An 18,017-nucleotide genomic window follows, 5' to 3' on the forward strand; every position below is an offset into this window, starting at 1 on the left:
TGAAAACAAAAACTATAATTACTTAATGCCGTACAAGAGTGCAGTGGTACCTCACAAATTAAGTTCTCTACTGGTCTGACGTGGCTGTGCTTGATTCTTATTGACATACAACAGCATTGACCGTTGTTGGTATGTACACTTTTCATAAAGAGGGGCAAAGAATATAGGTTACAGTGTAGCTAGACAGCTTGACATTTAAGATGCAAATTTTAAGTTGCAGTTCCATCTTGCTTGTTGTTTTGGTACACGTTTTCTAGACACTCCTTGGCACGGTGCACCTTTGATTGGAGGTAAAAACTTCCAGATTTTGCATTTCTCTCGAATAACTTCTCGTACCGCTGCAATGGAGAAGTTGTAGTCAGGACCACAAAAGCAAATAGTGCAAGTTGTATAGTAAACAGGTGAAGATAAGAGAAGACCTGTGCAATCTCTTCCCATGTCGACTGCTCAGTCACACCTAATATCTGCCTCGCTTCTTGCTCGGTCATTGTTTTGCTGGTCCGACGGATATTATTTATTGCTTCATGGGCCACACCAGTTTTATTTGCATCTGGCAGAATACAGGAGGAATACTATACATAAGTAGGTGCATATACATATAAGAAGTTTGTGCTCCTTCACAGAAATAGTACAACAAGGTTTGGCAGGTACTATTCATTTCGTACAAACTCATTGTGGAAGAAACGGGGATGTCATGTTTGTAAGACGGGGCTGAAAACGCATACATATACTTCTATTATGAAACTGATAAATAAGTGCTATATTACTTCCAATCTTTTCAATGCAAAATCATGATTCCTATTTATTACTCATACATATACTTATAGTATATTTGTTTTGATCACCAAATACAAAGGAACAGCATGACATCATGATTCCTATTTATTTACCCATTTTCCTTTTATGGAGTCACACATTCCCCATGATAAGAATGCTCTCTTCTCATACATCGGAAGAAGCCTGGTGATCAGATGGGTACGTGAGCACGTGCCTAGAAATCAACACGTGTCTAACAACGTTAGATTTCCGTTTGCTGTCTTATCTCTTCTTCCCTGTACAATCCCAACAAACCATCTTCTTCCCCGAGTGGCCCGCCTCCCCCGACTATCCATCCGAGCACTCGACTTCCGCCCTCGCTCGTCGCCGGCAATGGCATCGTCTAGCTGTGGCACGGCCGCGCCAGGAGATCTCCGTAGAAGGGTTAGCGCGCACGGGCGTGATCCCCAATAGCCAAGAACCATGTTGTGGAGCAGTTCTTCGTTCCGCTCGTCGGCAGGGATGCTAGATACGGGGTGCCCTCGCGCATGCCTCGATGCTAGACCCGTCCAGCACATGCGTCCTCAATTTCTAATCGATCCCAAGTCCTTCCCTCCAGAAAAAAGTAATACCGATTTGCCTCTACTATTCTGTTTGGTCTTTTTGGTAGTTGATTTATATGGAAGTCTTTCCTAATTTACCAAAATTAGCGCCTTCACTGAACCACCCCGCGTGAGATGTGGAGGTTCCAGGTGTTCTGAGGGATTTGTAGAGGTGTTCCAGGCCCTTGGAGGTGCGCGGGAGGCGGAGGCCATCTCAGACCGGAGCTCGTCACGCAGCAGCACCTCGACCGGCCCTTGGAGGTTTCGCCTAGCCGCCGCTGCCATCCAAGCTAGGTTCGGTCCGATTCCCTCTTGTATACCATTGCTCCGTGTTCGTTTGGCGCCATTGCTCGGTTTGATTGATTTGATTTTGATTCGATTGATCTTGTATTCCCGATTAATCTCCGGTTGTTCAGTATTCCGTTGAGGTGTAAACAGAGAGATCGTTTTTTTATTCACTTTGCCCTTTCTTGTTTTTTCCGATCTGGAAGACTGAAGCTCGAGGAAGAAAAATTCCAGCGGGGAACATCTCGCGGCTCGGAGAGCTTTTGTGACTCTGCTGTCCGTATATCTTGTTTTGCTGGAATGGATACAGAGGCAGAGTTGTTTGATAGTTCTATACCGGGGATTGTACATGGGATGGATCTGGTAGCTGTGACATTCACTGCTTCAAGTTTTTCCAAGTATCCTGGAATTGTTGATCGTCATCATGACCCAAAGGACCGCAAGAGCATTTTGCCCGTGAGTGCTGATGATTCTTGTCTGGATTCCCTATCTCCATATTCAGAACATCCTTGTAAGCAAAACTGGAAAAATACTAGTGATTTCTCCACAGAACTGTGGTCATCATCACATCAAGCCCAGTCTCGTGATGGCAGTTTGGGAGCTATGTTCGGTTTCACGTCGGTTTGCCTGCAAGTATGCGTCGACGGGGAAGCTGACGACCAAGTCGGACGTGTACAGCTACGGGGTGGTGCTCCTTGAGCTGCTGACCAGCCGGTTGATTAGCTGTAACGCATGCATCAGTTGATAGAAAGATTCCGCAGTGGTTGCTGGTACTAGCGACAACACAAAAATCACAAACGGCAGCTGTGTAGTGGCCGTTAGTCAAAAGCAGAATCCAACGATGGTAGACTAGATCCAATGGTGATGAACGCATGCTCACGTATCCACCTGATCACCAAATCCACTCTCTCTCATACATTATCAGCTTAAGGAAAGAAGCTATCTGTACATTCAACAATAGCAAAGAAATACAAGGTTGCCAAACTGATTTCATTTTTTTTTAATGTTCACATACGAAACTAAGCAACTGGAAGGAGAGTTTTAAAGCAAGTTCTAAGTAGGCGTAAATCAGAGGTTTAGCATATCGCAAGTAGACACTACCTATATGTTGAGGCAGCAAACGTTAGAAGATAATCCTTTTCTTTTCAGGTAATAAAAATAATCTACTTGCCAAATTGCTAGACCTGTAGACCAAGGGTTTGATGGCACGAAAAAGCTCACTATTATCTGGGGGATATCCTACGATTAAGATTACAAGCACCGAATATTCAAATTTGTTTTGATAAGGTTAAGCTCTCCGATGATAGAAACCCATGTATACAAATATCTGGCTGCCATTAGAAATTAACATCGACAAGCGTCCACACCGAAAGAAACAGAGGCGGCTAGAGTGGAAACCCTAGCAGCCGCTGCCTCATCCTCACCGTCTACGTTGGGAATTGATGGGTCCCCACCTTCTCTGTTTGCCACTCCGGTGGCTGGAGGAGGTGGGTACCTCGGACCTGCGCTCGGCGCTATAGAAGGGTCCCTAAAGTTAGAGTTTGGTCAGCCGGCATCGTCGTTATGGTGACTATGATGGCATTTTGCGGGACAAGAATAAGGTATACCCGCTTCCTCTTCCACCTTGTCGACGGCGATCTCGCCGGTGGGGTTGAGGAGGGCGAGGATTCGTCTGGTCGCTGCTTCCATGGAGTGGTGGATCTCGTCGAGTCTACGTGTGTGATAGGTTTGGTGTTACAAGCTTCGGATCAATTCAAGGGTTCAATCGCGACAAATTCAGCTCTGGAGCGCTAGTCCTTAGGGGAACGTGCACGAAGACTTTTCCAATTGTCATCAACAACAACAGGCTGGCTCTAGTAAGGGAGCAGCGACAACAGCGCGTCATGGCTTGCTCTAGCGACAGTAGTGGTCGTTAGGTGGTCCAAGGACATCGATGTAATTTTCATTATGTTTGGGGTGCTTTGTACTTCCTGTGAACTCATGGAATAGATTCGGATCTTTCCCGCAAAAAAAAAAAAAAATTGGCAAGCGTCAAAGCAGAAGTACGATAGAGACATAACCTGTAAGTTGTAGCACACCGGAAACTACAACCCCAGTTCAATCATCTAAACACGAACACAAGTGGGAATACTATGACAAAACAATGAAAACTAGGATACAACATAACACACCAAAAGCTACAGCAACCTGAACGCAAACATCTGTATCTTCCTATAAAGATGCCAACACAAGACAACTGAAACTAAATAAAATATTTATGACAAATATATTGTTTAAAAACCCTGACGATTCACATGCGTAACACAAAATTACCATGTTGTTTTACTTGTTTTCAGCAAAACTTATCCCAGATCAGTGGGTGACTGCAAAATACTATAGCTGTCCATCAGCTCCATCCATTTATGTCCTTTAGGAACAGAGAGGGCATAATTAGATGTGGGTTCGAACAAAGTTCATAGCGAAGAAACTTACTTTCAAGTGCCTTTCGGTATGCCTGAAGCATAGCTCTTCCTATAATCCCAGAGCCCATGACAATAAGGTTTGCAATTAGCTTCCCGGCCTGAAAAAAACAAGAAACTAGATGTCAGTGAGCAGAAAATGTGAATGAGCTTTTCATGCTTTGGATACATGCCTCAGCGTTAGGAATGTGATCCCGAATTTTCCCAATGAAACAACAATTCGATGAAATTAAGTTCATATGAACATGATACTACACTGTGGGCTCAAAAAAATAATCGTGCAAAAAACACGGGGATTGAGTTGTAATCATGTCACTACCACACACTTGATGTTTCTTTTGGAGTTGTTTCCATTGTCCAATCAAAGAAGCAAGAATGAACTTGGCGTGCCAATATTTTCATAGCAATTGTGTTAGTTCTACTTTGTGTTCATACAAAAGTTATATTATTGGAACAAGTCAAAGGGACCTTCCATGGAGAATGTATCCTATGCACCCATCCATTTGGTGAAACCTATGCACCCAACGTATAAATTACATGAAAAAAGTTGTAGAAAAAAATCTGAGAATAATTTAGCACGTAGATACGACATATATCTGCAATACTACGAAAGAAAACTTGATCGAAACTTAGACAGATCTTGAAAAATAAAAATAACAAATTTAGCTCTTGTGATATTAATGGGCTGAATTCACAGCCCAGCTAGAAATAAGTACTGTTTAAACATGATTTGTCTTTTTAGTTTATGATATGTACCTGGATCTTGAAATCGAAATTTTGTGGCATTGTAGATCTATGATGTATCTACATTCATAAACATATTTTTTATAGTATATTTGTATGTATTTTGTAGGTTGGTGCACAGGTTTCACCAAATGGATGGGTGCATAGGATACGTCCTCACCTTCCATGGTCACTAAAATAAAATTCTCCGATTAATTGGAGAAAATAAAAAAGATTTGCGCTGCTTAATTATTTACAGTACACAAATACTTGTTGTCCACAAATAGATTTAGAGACTGCAGTGTAAGTATGGCACACACTATCCAAGAGATCGAGTTCAAAGGGAAAATGATCACGGATTTAAGAGATGAAGTTGTGATAAGAGGGATTCAAGATGTCATCATCGTTGGAGACTGTGAGAAATTGCAACTGTTAGCAGAAGGAAGCAATGTGTGGAGGAAGAACATATATTAACATTTGCTTTTGTTACATAGCATGATTGGAGCAATGGCATCATCGCAACATCATCATATGGACTTGCAAAGAAACTGTACAACAACTGGCAACAGAGCACGGACGAGGATGCCAACATCATGAAAAGAGAAAAAAAATTGATGTTCGCATCATCGCAACATCATCATATGGACTTGCAAGGAAACTGTACAACAACTGGCAACAGAGCACGGACGAGGATGCCAACATCATGAAAAGAGAAAAAAATTGATGCGAATCATCAAAGGAAAATAAAAACGAGAGTTTGGTTTGAATTTAAATTAAGCATGTCATCATACAAAATCCTTGAAAGATTGGAATTCTAAATGTCTTTTTAGATATCAGGCATTTTAGCTCAATACATGGGTCTAAACATGTGGTGCTGAGACAATCACGCTACATATTAGCCACACAAAGTGGGTCAACCTGCTACCCGCTAGTTACTGATAAAGAAACAAACACACTTAAGGTTTACATCCCAAGCATGCAAGGAAAAGGCAGCCTTCCTGGGTAAACAGCATACGGAAGTTCATATTCTACATGAAAAATATATAATCCTATATATACCTACATTGATCAACCCCACAAACTGATTTTTCTGGATTCTTAGCCTTCCACATTACCCATCCTTCCATGTAATCTTTTTTTCTTGGTTGAAAGAAAATTTAACTAACATTTCCCCACAGGCGCAGGGTCAGCAAATCATGTCCATTTATCTCATCTCTTACGCTACTTCATGTTTCGAACCATGATTCCAGAAACGATCGTAGTTATTCGAAGAAACAAGCACACTATTTGTCCCGCCGACTCCTCTTACCGAGGCCATCCCCCCCTCCCTAACGCTGTAACGCACGTCCATCTTCCTCTGGTCATACGGCGATGTCAGGCTGTTCAGCTCAGTAATTGAGTGCCATCCTCCAATTCGTAGGCGCCATGCAATTCAACAAACAGCCCATGCCTTTCTCCATAGCCAAATCCAATCTTCGGACACAGCAGGTATTTGCAGATTGATTTAATATTTCACCGGGGTCTGGCTTAGAATGTGCTTATTCAAAGCCATTCATGTGAATGATGTCTCTATTTGGATAATAAAACTAGAAAGGTGGCTGGATTGGAATGGGCTGATCTAATTTTCTGTTTGTGTGGGCAGGTGCACGGAAAACTTGAATAGAAGAATGGGCTGATCGAATTGAAATCCATGCTCAATCACTCATCATTGGTAATTAGCGTTCATACTCGTTCTTGAACCTTGTTTTTTGTTGATCACGAATTGTAGAAATATTTAGAGCAATTCCTTTTCTATTCTGCCTCATAACTTAATCCTATTGGGCCGAATTTTCTTTCAGTAAATATTCAGGTATTATCACCTTTCATTACTTTGCATATTTCAGTGATGAATATATTGTTGCAGGCTGTAACTATACCTACGTGTTCCTTTCGTAGCGGAAGTTATACACTGTATTGTGGCTTTTACAATCCTGCTGGGATGCAACTATTGATTTACTTTACTCATGTTATATTTCGTTATTTGTTTTGCAATAGTAATTTTGTAACTAAGATACGGTGAGCTTAAATATATTCTGTTGGTCTCAAAGATACAAGACACTTTTCATCTCAAATTCAAGTGCGATGGAAAACAAATTTTAGTTGATTATCACTCTGGGCAATTGTTCTCCCTCTCTAGTAACTGAGCATGAAGCCGCTATTTATCTAAATATTTTTTGATACAGGCACCAGTATCCAGTCAAATCATGAATTCTACAATGTTATATGTTTCGTTCATTATTTGTTTCTGATTGTGCAGACATTTAGGCAAATATCCCAAAACAGTGTGAAGGTTTTCGTCTATTTCATAATGTTTTAACGCCCAAATGGATATATTGTCGCACCTTGTCATCCGAAGTAATGTAAAATGGTGGCCATCCGCCCGGTTTTTAAGATTGATCCTCTAATACTGCATACTATGTCCGTAACCCTTATCCACCTACCCATGTCTGCTGCGAATCTAGTGGTTGCAGGCTTCCAGCACCCTCAGCGTCACACGGTAACCGCACCAATCCGACAGAACAGACCCACTAATAACTGACCCGTCCCTAGTCCTGGAGACCTCGGCCCCAATTAGCGCTAAGAAAATACAGATCTCACCGGCAGAACAAGGCGAACGCACTCACGCGACGCGAGCAGCCTCAGGAATGGTAGAAATCGCATATGCGCGGAAAGCATGGGTCGGAGGTTGGGCGGGAGGGACGCGAAATCCTTACCATGGTTGGCCGTCACCGATAGACGCGATCGATCCGAAGAGGGGAGGCGCGGCGCCGGAGGTGATTTCACGGCTCGGTGGAGGGATGAAGCAGAAAGGGAGACGTCGAGACTCGAGAGCCCGAGAAGGGGGCGTGCCGTCCGTGAGTTCACCCGGCTTTGTTCTTATTTTTTTTGTTTAGCTCTTTTTTTGAGAGCTTGATACTTTGCTGGGCTGGATTGTGAGGAACGGAGGGAGGAGGCGTCGCTCCGAAAGACGAAACCCGGGCCGGCTGGGCTGGGCTTTGTGTTAGTACAGAGTTATGGAAACATATGTACTCTCTGGTCATTTGTGATTGGACTAAACTGCCTAGTTTGCTCGTTGCTTATGTTTATGGGGGGAGTGCTCGGCGTCCCCGGGGGATTAGAAATTTAATCCCCCGGGTCCCCAACCGTACAATCAACATATTCGGGATGTTTTTGGCCGTCAGATCAAACCAACCAGCTCCCTCTCTCACTGTTGCTACCATAATGCACCAAAGTAGCAAAAAATGGTTCAATTGTAGCAAACTCTACTTTCACCTAAAAACACATACCTCGCCGGAGACTCGCCGGAGATGTCGCCGGAGACCCACCGAAAACCTCACCGGAGACTTAGTAGCAAAAAAATATATGCTATAGTAGCGAAAACTGACAAAGATTGTAGCAACTTGGTTTTGCTCCGACCTCGTCGGAGACTCGCCGGAGACCTCGCCAGAGAATTTGTAGCAGAAAAATATACTATTGTAGCAAACACCTATAACAAAATGTAGCAAAACCTAATTTCAATGGATTCTCGCCGGAGATGTTGTAGCAAAAAAAAAAAATAGAATATTGTAGCGAAAAAGATCTGCCAATGTAGCAAAAGCGACCTCATCGGAGATCTCGCCGGAGATGTCACTGGAGACCTCATCGGAGACATGGTAACAAAAAAATATGCTATAGTAGCAAAAGAACACAAAAATTGTAGCAACACCACAAAATAAAAGTAGCAAAAAATGATTTCGCCGGAGTCTCTCGCTGGAAACCTCGGAGCAAGAATTTTATAGTAAAGTAGCAAAATCATAGAACCAAAGTAACAAAAATGATATCTCCGTCGAAGCCATTGGGTCAGCGGTACCTCAACCCACATATAGCATCGACATACACATGATGGCAACCTGACTGATGACAGTGCCCCGGCGCCCTTCCGACGAAACACTGGATGGCGACCTGGAAGACGGTGCCCTCCTATCCCTTCAACGCGTTCTCCCACCGGTGGGCAGCTCCAGCGCCACGACGATCTGCTCCCTGCCGACACAAAGGCGTGGCGGCATGAGATCCAGGGGCGCGGCGGCGGGTCCAATGGAACGCGGCGGAGCGAATCAATTGCCCGCGAGCTGCAAGGCCCGCGGCGGCCTGCGAGCTGCAGCGGCCGCGACTGCTTGGAGTGCCTCAATGGCGTCGGCGCGGAGGCCGGCCAGGAGCCCAGGGAGAAGGTGGCGGCGCGGATGCCGGCCAGGAGCCCAGGGAGAAGGAGACGGCGCGGAGGCTGGTCGAAGGACGGCAGTTGGGGCGGGCAGGCCAACGGGCGGCGGCGGCGCGGTTGGTTTCCTCATGCGTGTGTGGGTGGCGGCGCGGTTGGTTGATTCGTGTGTGTGGCTGAGAAATAAAGGGAAGAAGAAAGATGGGGTGGGGCCCGCGCGGTTGGTTTCGAGCGATGCATCACACGCGGAGGGACGATTAGATTTCTAATCCCCCGGGTGATCGTCAGCGTTTCCCATGCATATATCTATGACTTCTCTCTAGAAGAAATAAAAAAATATCTATGTGCTTTACTAATTGTGATAACCAAACAAATATAATAATAATTTGCCTAAAGGCTTAGTTCCTTGAGTTACCCGCTTTCACTTTACTCGCTCTACTTGCACTAGCTAGATTACTTGTAGTATTTGCTTTCATCATTTCCTAGATAGAAGTAAAACATACCTTACACACTTTAGTCCATTGCTTTACACGAAAGGTCATATAAGTGGGTTATAGTGCCTTAGAGAATAGATAGTTTACTTTCAGCTCCTTGTGAGCTCGACACTCAAATACTTATTAAAGTGTACTACAATAATTTCTTGCACTTGGGGATTATCAGGTGGCCGGACTCTCGAGGGCATGATGGACCACATCATGGCGGGCGGTTAACCCCGTATGCGATACCCTCACTTCCGTCCGAACTTCCATCTGAAGAAGGGCGACAACGGGCATGGCAGCGTCACCGTTCGGGAACCCTCACCCCCGCGTGGGCATCTACGAATCGTGCAACCGAGGGGCAGAGGCGGTAAGTCTAAAGCCACTATTCCTGCATCAGGCAGAGGCAGGGCTCAGCGAGTTACAAGATCCAACATGCTCTATTATCTTAGCCATCAAGCTTTAACGTTTAGTTTCTTCCAGAAGTAGATAATCTCGTGCTTGCATATCTAAGTTTTGAGACAAACCTTTCGTGGGTTCAAAGAAGAGTACGATTGGGTGATGTGATGACATCATTCTCCGTAGGTGCATGTCGTTTCACTCGTTATAGGACTTAACCAAATATATCACGACACGAGCTGACGATAGCCATGTATCACCTGTATGAAAGTTAGTACCATCCCGTTAAGGACAGGTTTTGTTGTTCATATGTCAAGCACTGGTAAGGTTTTGCTCGCTGTATCGAATTAAACCACATGATCCACTGCTCCAAAAATACTCAGCTTCCTCTTCATCAAGTAGAGTGGCAGGTGTCTCTAGAGTATGCCATGGCCGCGTATACGCGCCGGTGACCTGTCGGATTATCCAGGCTAGCGTACCACCATACGGGCCTCCCTGGAACCCAGCCGTCAGCGCCAGTGGACTACGCCTGGTCCTTGTAGGAGAAGGAGGAGCAGATTTACCGTGCGTGTTGTTGCGACGATGGCCAAGGCCGCTGCCGCTGCGGCCAAGGTCCCCGCAGCTTGCGCAACCACGTACGTCAATCACATCTGGAGAGGTTTCAACCGCGTACACCGAGCACACCGAGCGATGAAGGCGACTACGAAGATATGTACTATAGGGCCAGTCAGGACTACGACTATTTAAATCACATACCCCCGCCCCCTACTGACCAAAAAAAAGTTGCGGTGGAAGCCAAGAGAGCACGAGTGAAGATGTTCTGAGAAGTTCGGAGTACAATTGATTACAGGCTTACAAAAAGACCGCCCAAAACGACAGTGACTAATGACCAAACACTGAAAAAGAACTACAAATACAGCATACAAGCAAGCAGACGACACACATACAGACTTCCCAATAAGCTACAACAAAGGACCACCAACAACTACAACAGCCCACATTCTAGCATCTGTTTTAACCTGCTGAATGGCAGTGCATCTGTTTTAATCTGTTCAATGACAGTGTTGATCAGCTCGTAGATATTGTCAAAAACCCTTTGGTTTCTTTCACACCAGATGTTCCGCTGCAGTTTGCTGAGGATGTCGCGGGTTTGTTGATCGCAAGTAAAAGGAAGCTCGAAATGAAGCAAGTACATGCTCAAAGCTCTGCACACTGCAATAGCACTTGCTGTCTTGCTCAAGTCATTGGATTCAGTACCTTGACACTACATTCATATTGATAGAAGATACTAGTACTACTAGTGTTTAAGCAGGTAGAGATTGGACGAGAATAAGAGGGAGCTGGAACCGGTCAGGTCTTACAATATCCTTAAGCTGTCCCGGACCGAAGCAAAAACATATACAAAACGGACCCACGCACGCTCACTTAATTTGCTAGTACTACATCAATCAAACACCTTCATCAATCCATTCCAGCGCACTCCAAATCTTCATCAAGTTAAACATCGCAACTCCGCTCGCCCTTTCGCTGCAGCTAGCTAGTGTAAGTACGCTAGGGGTAGGGGCTCTATCTCCGCCGCTATATCCCAGTTCAGCTTCGACGCGACCCTGTCGTGGTAAGGCACGTAATCCTGAGCAAAACAAAGAGAAACGATTGGTCAAGGAAGAATAAATTTGTTTTTGTATACGCGTGGCTTCAGGTTTAGGGTCAGGATACGTTAAATAATGCAAGAATGAACATTGATGCAGTTGCGTACCTCAAGCTTCTCCATGAGCTCCTCGGCAGTCGGGGCGAGCACGATGATGCGGCGGGCGCAGGTGTTGATGAACCCTTCCTCCACGGCCTTGTCGATGAAGGTCAGCAGCGAATTGTAGTACCCATCCACGTTCAGCAGCCCAACCTGATCAAGAAGGAGAGTTTCAGATATTTTTCGACCATTATTCCAGCTGCAGATAAGAGCACAGATCGACAAAGGACATAACAGGACAGTACCGGCTTGTGATGGATGCCCAGCTGCGCCCATGTAATCACTTCGAGCAGCTCCTCCAGTGTACCATACCCTCCTGCATTGACACATAACTCAGTGATGAGCACCAAAGCTAATTTGCTACTGCTAGTACCATCGCACAACAAGACAGGCAACACGAGCAGCAGATCTCAGCAGCTTCACACATCCATGCATGTACTCTTCAGAACCTTTGCGCCAATTATTGGGTACGCTAGGTAGGAAAGTAAAGGCTCCCCAAGCTGGCCCCAACCCCAAAATGGGGCTGGACCGGAGCTAGCCTTCATATTCAGATTCAGATAGATCCACATGTGCAAAATGCCAGCCCGATCCAACCCGACTGTAACTTGTCACGGATTTCTCCGCAGAGGCTTGAATGTTCTCTGCATCTGATCTGATCCCGGCGAGGTAAAGAAAATGCAGGAGGTTTTGTGACTCACCAGGCAGGGCAATGAAGGCGTCAGACTGCCTCGCCATCTCTGCCTTCCTCTGGTGCATGTCCGCCACGGCCCTCACCTCCCCCACAGTCTGCCCACTTATCTGAGAAAAGAAATGAACATCCTGATCAGACAAGGGAGCAGTAAACATAATGCTTTGGCATGTAATGATACAGGTCTGTTACGCATTCCCAAGAGGGGACATGATTGTGCTCAAAGGGAACAGAAATTGTAACTAGATGGTTTGAATATTCACTCCTCCTGCCTTCTTGGGCAATGGTAAAATAACCAAGTCTAGGATGAGGACCAGAAGTGTAACCAAGCCTGAAGCCACAGCCTAGCATGAATCAGTGAGCATGGATATGGGTTTTCAGGACCATGAACTAATTGTTATGTGCTGTCCTATAGTAGTACAACATCTCCCTATTGGTGGTATGTCATAGTATAAGATAACTACAAAGGTACAACGAACAACTAGGACACTCTACCCCACATCATGGGTCATCCAATTGTTTGCCAACTTAAATATTTTTGTGTTCCTTGAAACTGAAACTTCACAGTTGATCAACTCCGGATACTATCTGATGGTACTATCAAGGGCAACAAAACATTCTTGTGTTGGGAGCAGAGCATCAGGGGGCCGGCAGTCAAAGGCAATGAGTGTCCGCTACTTAACCCTAAAACATGCCCAAGGCAACCCCCCTGTTTCCCAAACCAGGCAGGAAGGGAAGGGATGATGCCAGTCACGTCAAGACTTTTTGGGGGAAGAAATTAGCATCTGCAAAGCTGCGCTTTTGCCGCTTGTTTATCCTCGCGCCAAGATTTGGATTTGCGCCAAAAAGCACGTACTACCGCTAGCTCTCGATCGCCAAGTGCCGTGTCCCCCGGGACTCCAGCAGGTGCTGTTTCAGAGCCCAAACACCCAAGCTTATTTCAATATCTTATCGCTAGCGTAGTGGTAGTACCCCTAACACCAACTTTTTTTTGAAGGCTTATTATCTTTGGAAGATCCCTAACAACAACATATACATGCAATTCTAAAACCTGAAAATTTGTCTGGCAAAGTCAAATCGAGGTTTACCATTAATTTTAATTAGGTTGACAATTTGAAGAGAGCCAGCACCGTTTTCCTACTAGCTTTTGTTTCATTATTTTTGGTATTATGACTTGAACATTTATTCAATTTCCACACTGTATTTCCGGCCGGATCGCCTTTTCTTTTTCTTAATTAAGCATGCATATGCAGAGGATATTCCCTCCTAGTACTACTAGGTAGACAAAGACATGAGTAGGAGGAGGCGAGCACGCTGAGAACAGACATACCTCTGGGGTCATGAGAGTCTTGGGAATGACACTGCGCGTGGACAAGAAGATGACAAAAAGAAGTGATCAGCGCATGCATCAAACTTAATAAACGAAAGCTAGCAGAAAATAGAACTAAACAATACTGTATTCTTCTTGGGATGGCTGATGGAGTAGAGGGAGGCCGATGTTATTACGTACCCTATGACGTGCCTGCCGCCGTCGTACACTGCCTGCGAGACCATCCCCATGAGGCCGATGCTGCCGCCGCCGTACACCAGGTCCACGCCCCTCGCCACCTGCAACAACAACGTTCGAACAGAAAAAAATCAGTCAGTAAATAAACGCGACCACCGCACGGTTAAACTCTTCAACGGTACTTCTGTACTAACGAGCTGGCAAGGCAGGCAGAGACGCCATGCTACGATAGAGAGGATGGGGACGGAGCAGAGCTAGCTCTAATTTTGGTTTAATGGAGAGCCGTGAATGCAGTAGGGCCGCCGGCCACGCACGTCAATTCGACGACCGCGCGCGTGCAGGAGCACTGTCACATAGAAGACCGGGATGGAGTTGCTCAAGCAGCAGCTCTAGCAGCGCCATGGCGTTTGTGGAGTTGCAGGGGAGGAAACATGGCGGATCTGCCAAGGAGTTCGGCAGCGAATGGGCTGGAGACGTCCGTGTGCACGGCAAGTCTTGGTGCACGGACACCACCCAGTGGAATTCTACCCTACGCTGCTCTGTCGGACTTATAGTGTTCACTGAATTTGCATCCTGGTTAAATGGTTAATTACTGGTTGCACTACTAGCACTCGAGCTAGCTTTGTTACTTTTGCATTGCAAAATTCATGTTTTGAAAGTACTAAGCCAAGTACAGTACTCCCTCCGTCAGTCCCATGAAACATGTCTACATACTATTTAGTGTCCAGAACTCTAGATACACGTCTAAATTTTGACAAATCCTAGACAGGCAAGTTTGAGATAGGCGCTGAAGTCGCGAACAGAGAGGAAAACATCGCAGGCTCGAGCAGTATATCGGGAGTGGAGAGCGAGCTAGCTAGCTGAGCTAGGAAGTAATAAGCGTACCAGCTCGTTGCCGAGCTCAATGGCGGCATCATGGTAGCTCCTCTTCTTGCCCTGGCTGCTGCCGCAGAAGACGCAGATCCTCTTGAACCTCGACTGCCTCATCTCTCCTTCCGACCTTCTTCTCCTCTCGACTCTCTCTACTTATCACTCTAGCTAGCCAGCAGAGCAAGCGTGAATGTCGTGGTGGTTAGGTGCGAGCGCTGCTAGCTAGTGCAAACGCGCGCGCACTAGTAGAAACGAACGCACAGGGGCTTGTTGGTTCTTGCCGATGGATGGAGCTGTGGCTTGCGAGTGCGCCACCCATGGCTATATAGTAGTGGGGAGCGGAGAGAGAAGATAGAGGAGGTGGTAGAGGGAGAGAACGAGAGATGAAAGGGATGGATGCTACGAAAGCGAAGCAAGATAAATGCGCGCACATGGTGCAAAAACACTCCACCCAGCAAGAAGGCAGCAGGGCGGGCGACCATGGCGATGGGCTTTTCGGTGAGATGGACGGAGGATGGGCTATCTGTTGACGGCTGAGTCACTTTATCGGTTTTGCCGGATCATCGGTCGAAGCTGCGGTAAACCTACTCGCGGTTATCTTTGATAGTAGGTCGTTTAGGAAAAGCTTAGTACTATGCAAGGGTGGAAATGGTCTGACAATTTTTTCTTGTAAAAAAATGAGGGTTTTGATAATTCTCACTCGATTGAGATCTAACTAATTTTCCTAAACCGCTTAATGATAGAATGAGTTGCAACTGAAATTTTTCTTATTCCACCGGTGACAAAGAGGGTTCGGAGCATGTGGGTTGGGGGAGCCGTTCCAGTCGAGGCGCTCCACCGAAAGCCTAGAGAGAAGGTCTTGAGTGTTGCCTTGCTTCTAGTGTTCGACTCGAGGAAGGTGCTTTCATGTCCTCGAGCGGGGCCACCAAATCAGCCCATGCCGTGAGCCATCATAATGCATTCGTTATCTTCGCGCTGCTCATCGGGAGGGGTTCTGTTGCACTCACTCACCTTCCGCTCGCCATCGCTCTCCTGGCCTCGCCGCTCGCGATAGCTCTCCGGCCGTTCGCGAGCTCGCCCCCCTCGCTCCTTGCCAGTGGAGTTGCTCCCCATCCGTACAGGCTAGCTGCCCATCACTGCCACGGAGTTGGGCTGAGTTTGTGGGCCACTCGCCAAGGTCCCCTTCTAGGTGTTGTAAGGATTCGAATGCCATTGCCAGTTTGGACCCTTCCATGTAGTCCCAGATTACCTTGTTGGGCAAAGATCTCATTCAGTTGGTCGCCGAATGCGTCGAAGAGGTTTCTCGCCGCTTGCATGAAGAGGCGGAAAAAATCAAGCTTTTATTGGCGCTTATTTGTGGTTCTTTGGAGCACGCAAATTTGTGTACTTACCATGAGCCGACTAAGTTGGAGTTGTCAATAACTGTTGCTGATGATGCAGCCACTGAGATAGCGTCAAAGACTGGTGATGGCGCTATTGTTGTCAAGGATCTAGAGGAGTCGTTCGTGGTTGGGGAAGAATACTTCTTGTAATATCCCAGGTTTAGAGACAATATAGGGTTAGAAATTTAGAAAAGGATGTGCATTGCATCGTAAAATCTGGAGAAATTTTGCGCTTTTATTGAAAAACTACATCAAAGGGGGACAAGTTTCTCTCTCGACACCATACAGGATTAGGGTTTCGAGAGTGCTATAAGCTTGAACCTATTTAGACACACTTAAGGCTTTCGAGAAGATAGGGGAACAATTCCTTTCTCAACTTAAGTTGCATGATTGAATTTAAACAAGATATGTTTGAATTTCAAATTCAAACATTAATTAAGTGTTTATAATTCAAATATGGATAATTCAATAAACAATTGAATAAATGAGAATAAGAAATATTAGAACATATAATTAAAGCTCATTAGAGAAAACCTTGAGCTTTATTGATTCACACACAGAATACAATGTCATTTACAATATCTAAATTGAATTATAAATATTACAACACCTTGCTGAAATTAAAACATAAAAAGGGAAAATAAGAAAATTACAAGTTTAGACAAAATCCTAAACTACTAAAGTAAATCTTCATGAATTGCTTGATCACCACTTGAATGATCTTGATTGATCATCTCACTCATCCCTGGAAACAAAAACATCAAAAGAAAACAAGAATTAAGCCAAGTGGTAAAACCACTTGGCAGGTTAGCAAATAAAAGAAACTGAGAGGATATGATCATGGATCAGCCGAGCTGATCCACACCAAAGCACAAGTCCCAACCTGTGAACAACAAGAACATGAAGAACAGCCAGAGTTGTTCAACCTATCCAAAACCACCAAATCATCCAGAACAGTTCCATCAGGAACTGTGCTGTTGAGCAAACCACAAGGGATTGATCAAGCATAAGCATAAGCTAGCTGGAGGAGCAGGGCAAGCTTTGATCAACCACCAGAAGCAATCCTCTACATTAGCAAACTAATCTAGGAGCTGGAGTGAGGTATACACATATAATCATGAGCAAGCACATGCTTTGCTCATAAATAAGCATGCACATGCATCACAGAAGCAAAAAGGGGTAGAAACCCAATTTGTATCATCACTTGGCTGTTAAGCCATTTGGTGCCAGCAATTAAGAGAGTAGATAGAAGGAAATCACCAAGGGAACACTAGATATGTCAACACAGTGACATAACCAAAGAAATCCATCATGAATTTATCCTATCTAGACATCCAAATTCACCAAGCACCTATAGCTAGTTAAGCCATCAGACTTTGGACAATAATCTATCCAGTATCTTCTCAACATCAAATTCCCTAGGAGCCCATGGATGACCACCGGGAATATTGCACGAAGCATACACTAGAGGTAGGAGCAACCATAACTAGCAAGGCCAAGTCTGCTAGGGTCACAACAGCTACCTAGCCACACAGAAAAGCCACTGAAGAACCACATCATCACCCAACAGGGTTCAGCATGAGCTAGGGTACCCAACCATTGGTTGGCATCCCTTTAGCTTCATTAAATTCATCCATGAGATCATCACTGCTAAGCAGTTCACATCATTTATCCATTCAATAAAATAAGGTAACCCAGATAAATGAATTACACAAGTTAACCATGCACCAAACTCTTGCATATGATCCAATTGATCACTGCAAGCATTAGCAAGTGCTGGAGACAGCAAGATTATGCACCAGCACAGGCTTAAGTATCACACAGACACAAGGAGGAGCCCCAGGAAGGCACAACCATGGATTAGCTGGAAACCACCAAGCAATAGATGA

General features: G+C 45.2%; 2 protein-coding genes across 2 annotated transcripts; both read right to left on the reverse strand.

Moving 5' to 3' along the window:
* LOC124708298 (mitochondrial import inner membrane translocase subunit PAM16 like 2-like) lies at nucleotides 1-7,715 on the reverse strand. The gene is made up of 4 exons (XM_047239981.1): nucleotides 7,579-7,715; nucleotides 4,116-4,203; nucleotides 420-550; nucleotides 1-338 (listed from the first exon to the last, which is right to left on the reverse strand). Exons 1-4 carry the CDS (start codon nucleotides 7,579-7,581, stop codon nucleotides 210-212), a joined length of 351 nt encoding a protein of 116 aa, XP_047095937.1. The 5' UTR covers nucleotides 7,582-7,715; the 3' UTR covers nucleotides 1-209.
* Nucleotides 7,716-11,162: 3,447 nt separating this feature from the next.
* Nucleotides 11,163-15,028, reverse strand: LOC124705581 (probable cytokinin riboside 5'-monophosphate phosphoribohydrolase LOGL10). Its single transcript, XM_047237284.1, has 7 exons — nucleotides 14,762-15,028; nucleotides 13,880-13,977; nucleotides 13,700-13,730; nucleotides 12,380-12,479; nucleotides 11,927-11,997; nucleotides 11,691-11,834; nucleotides 11,163-11,564 (listed from the first exon to the last, which is right to left on the reverse strand). The coding sequence occupies exons 1-7, from the start codon at nucleotides 14,861-14,863 to the stop codon at nucleotides 11,472-11,474; spliced, it is 639 nt and encodes a 212-aa protein (XP_047093240.1). The 5' UTR covers nucleotides 14,864-15,028; the 3' UTR covers nucleotides 11,163-11,471.
* Between the last annotated feature and the right edge of the window lie 2,989 nt (nucleotides 15,029-18,017).

This window comes from Lolium rigidum, chromosome 4, assembly GCF_022539505.1.
Source record: "Lolium rigidum isolate FL_2022 chromosome 4, APGP_CSIRO_Lrig_0.1, whole genome shotgun sequence".
NCBI lineage: Eukaryota > Viridiplantae > Streptophyta > Magnoliopsida > Poales > Poaceae > Lolium > Lolium rigidum.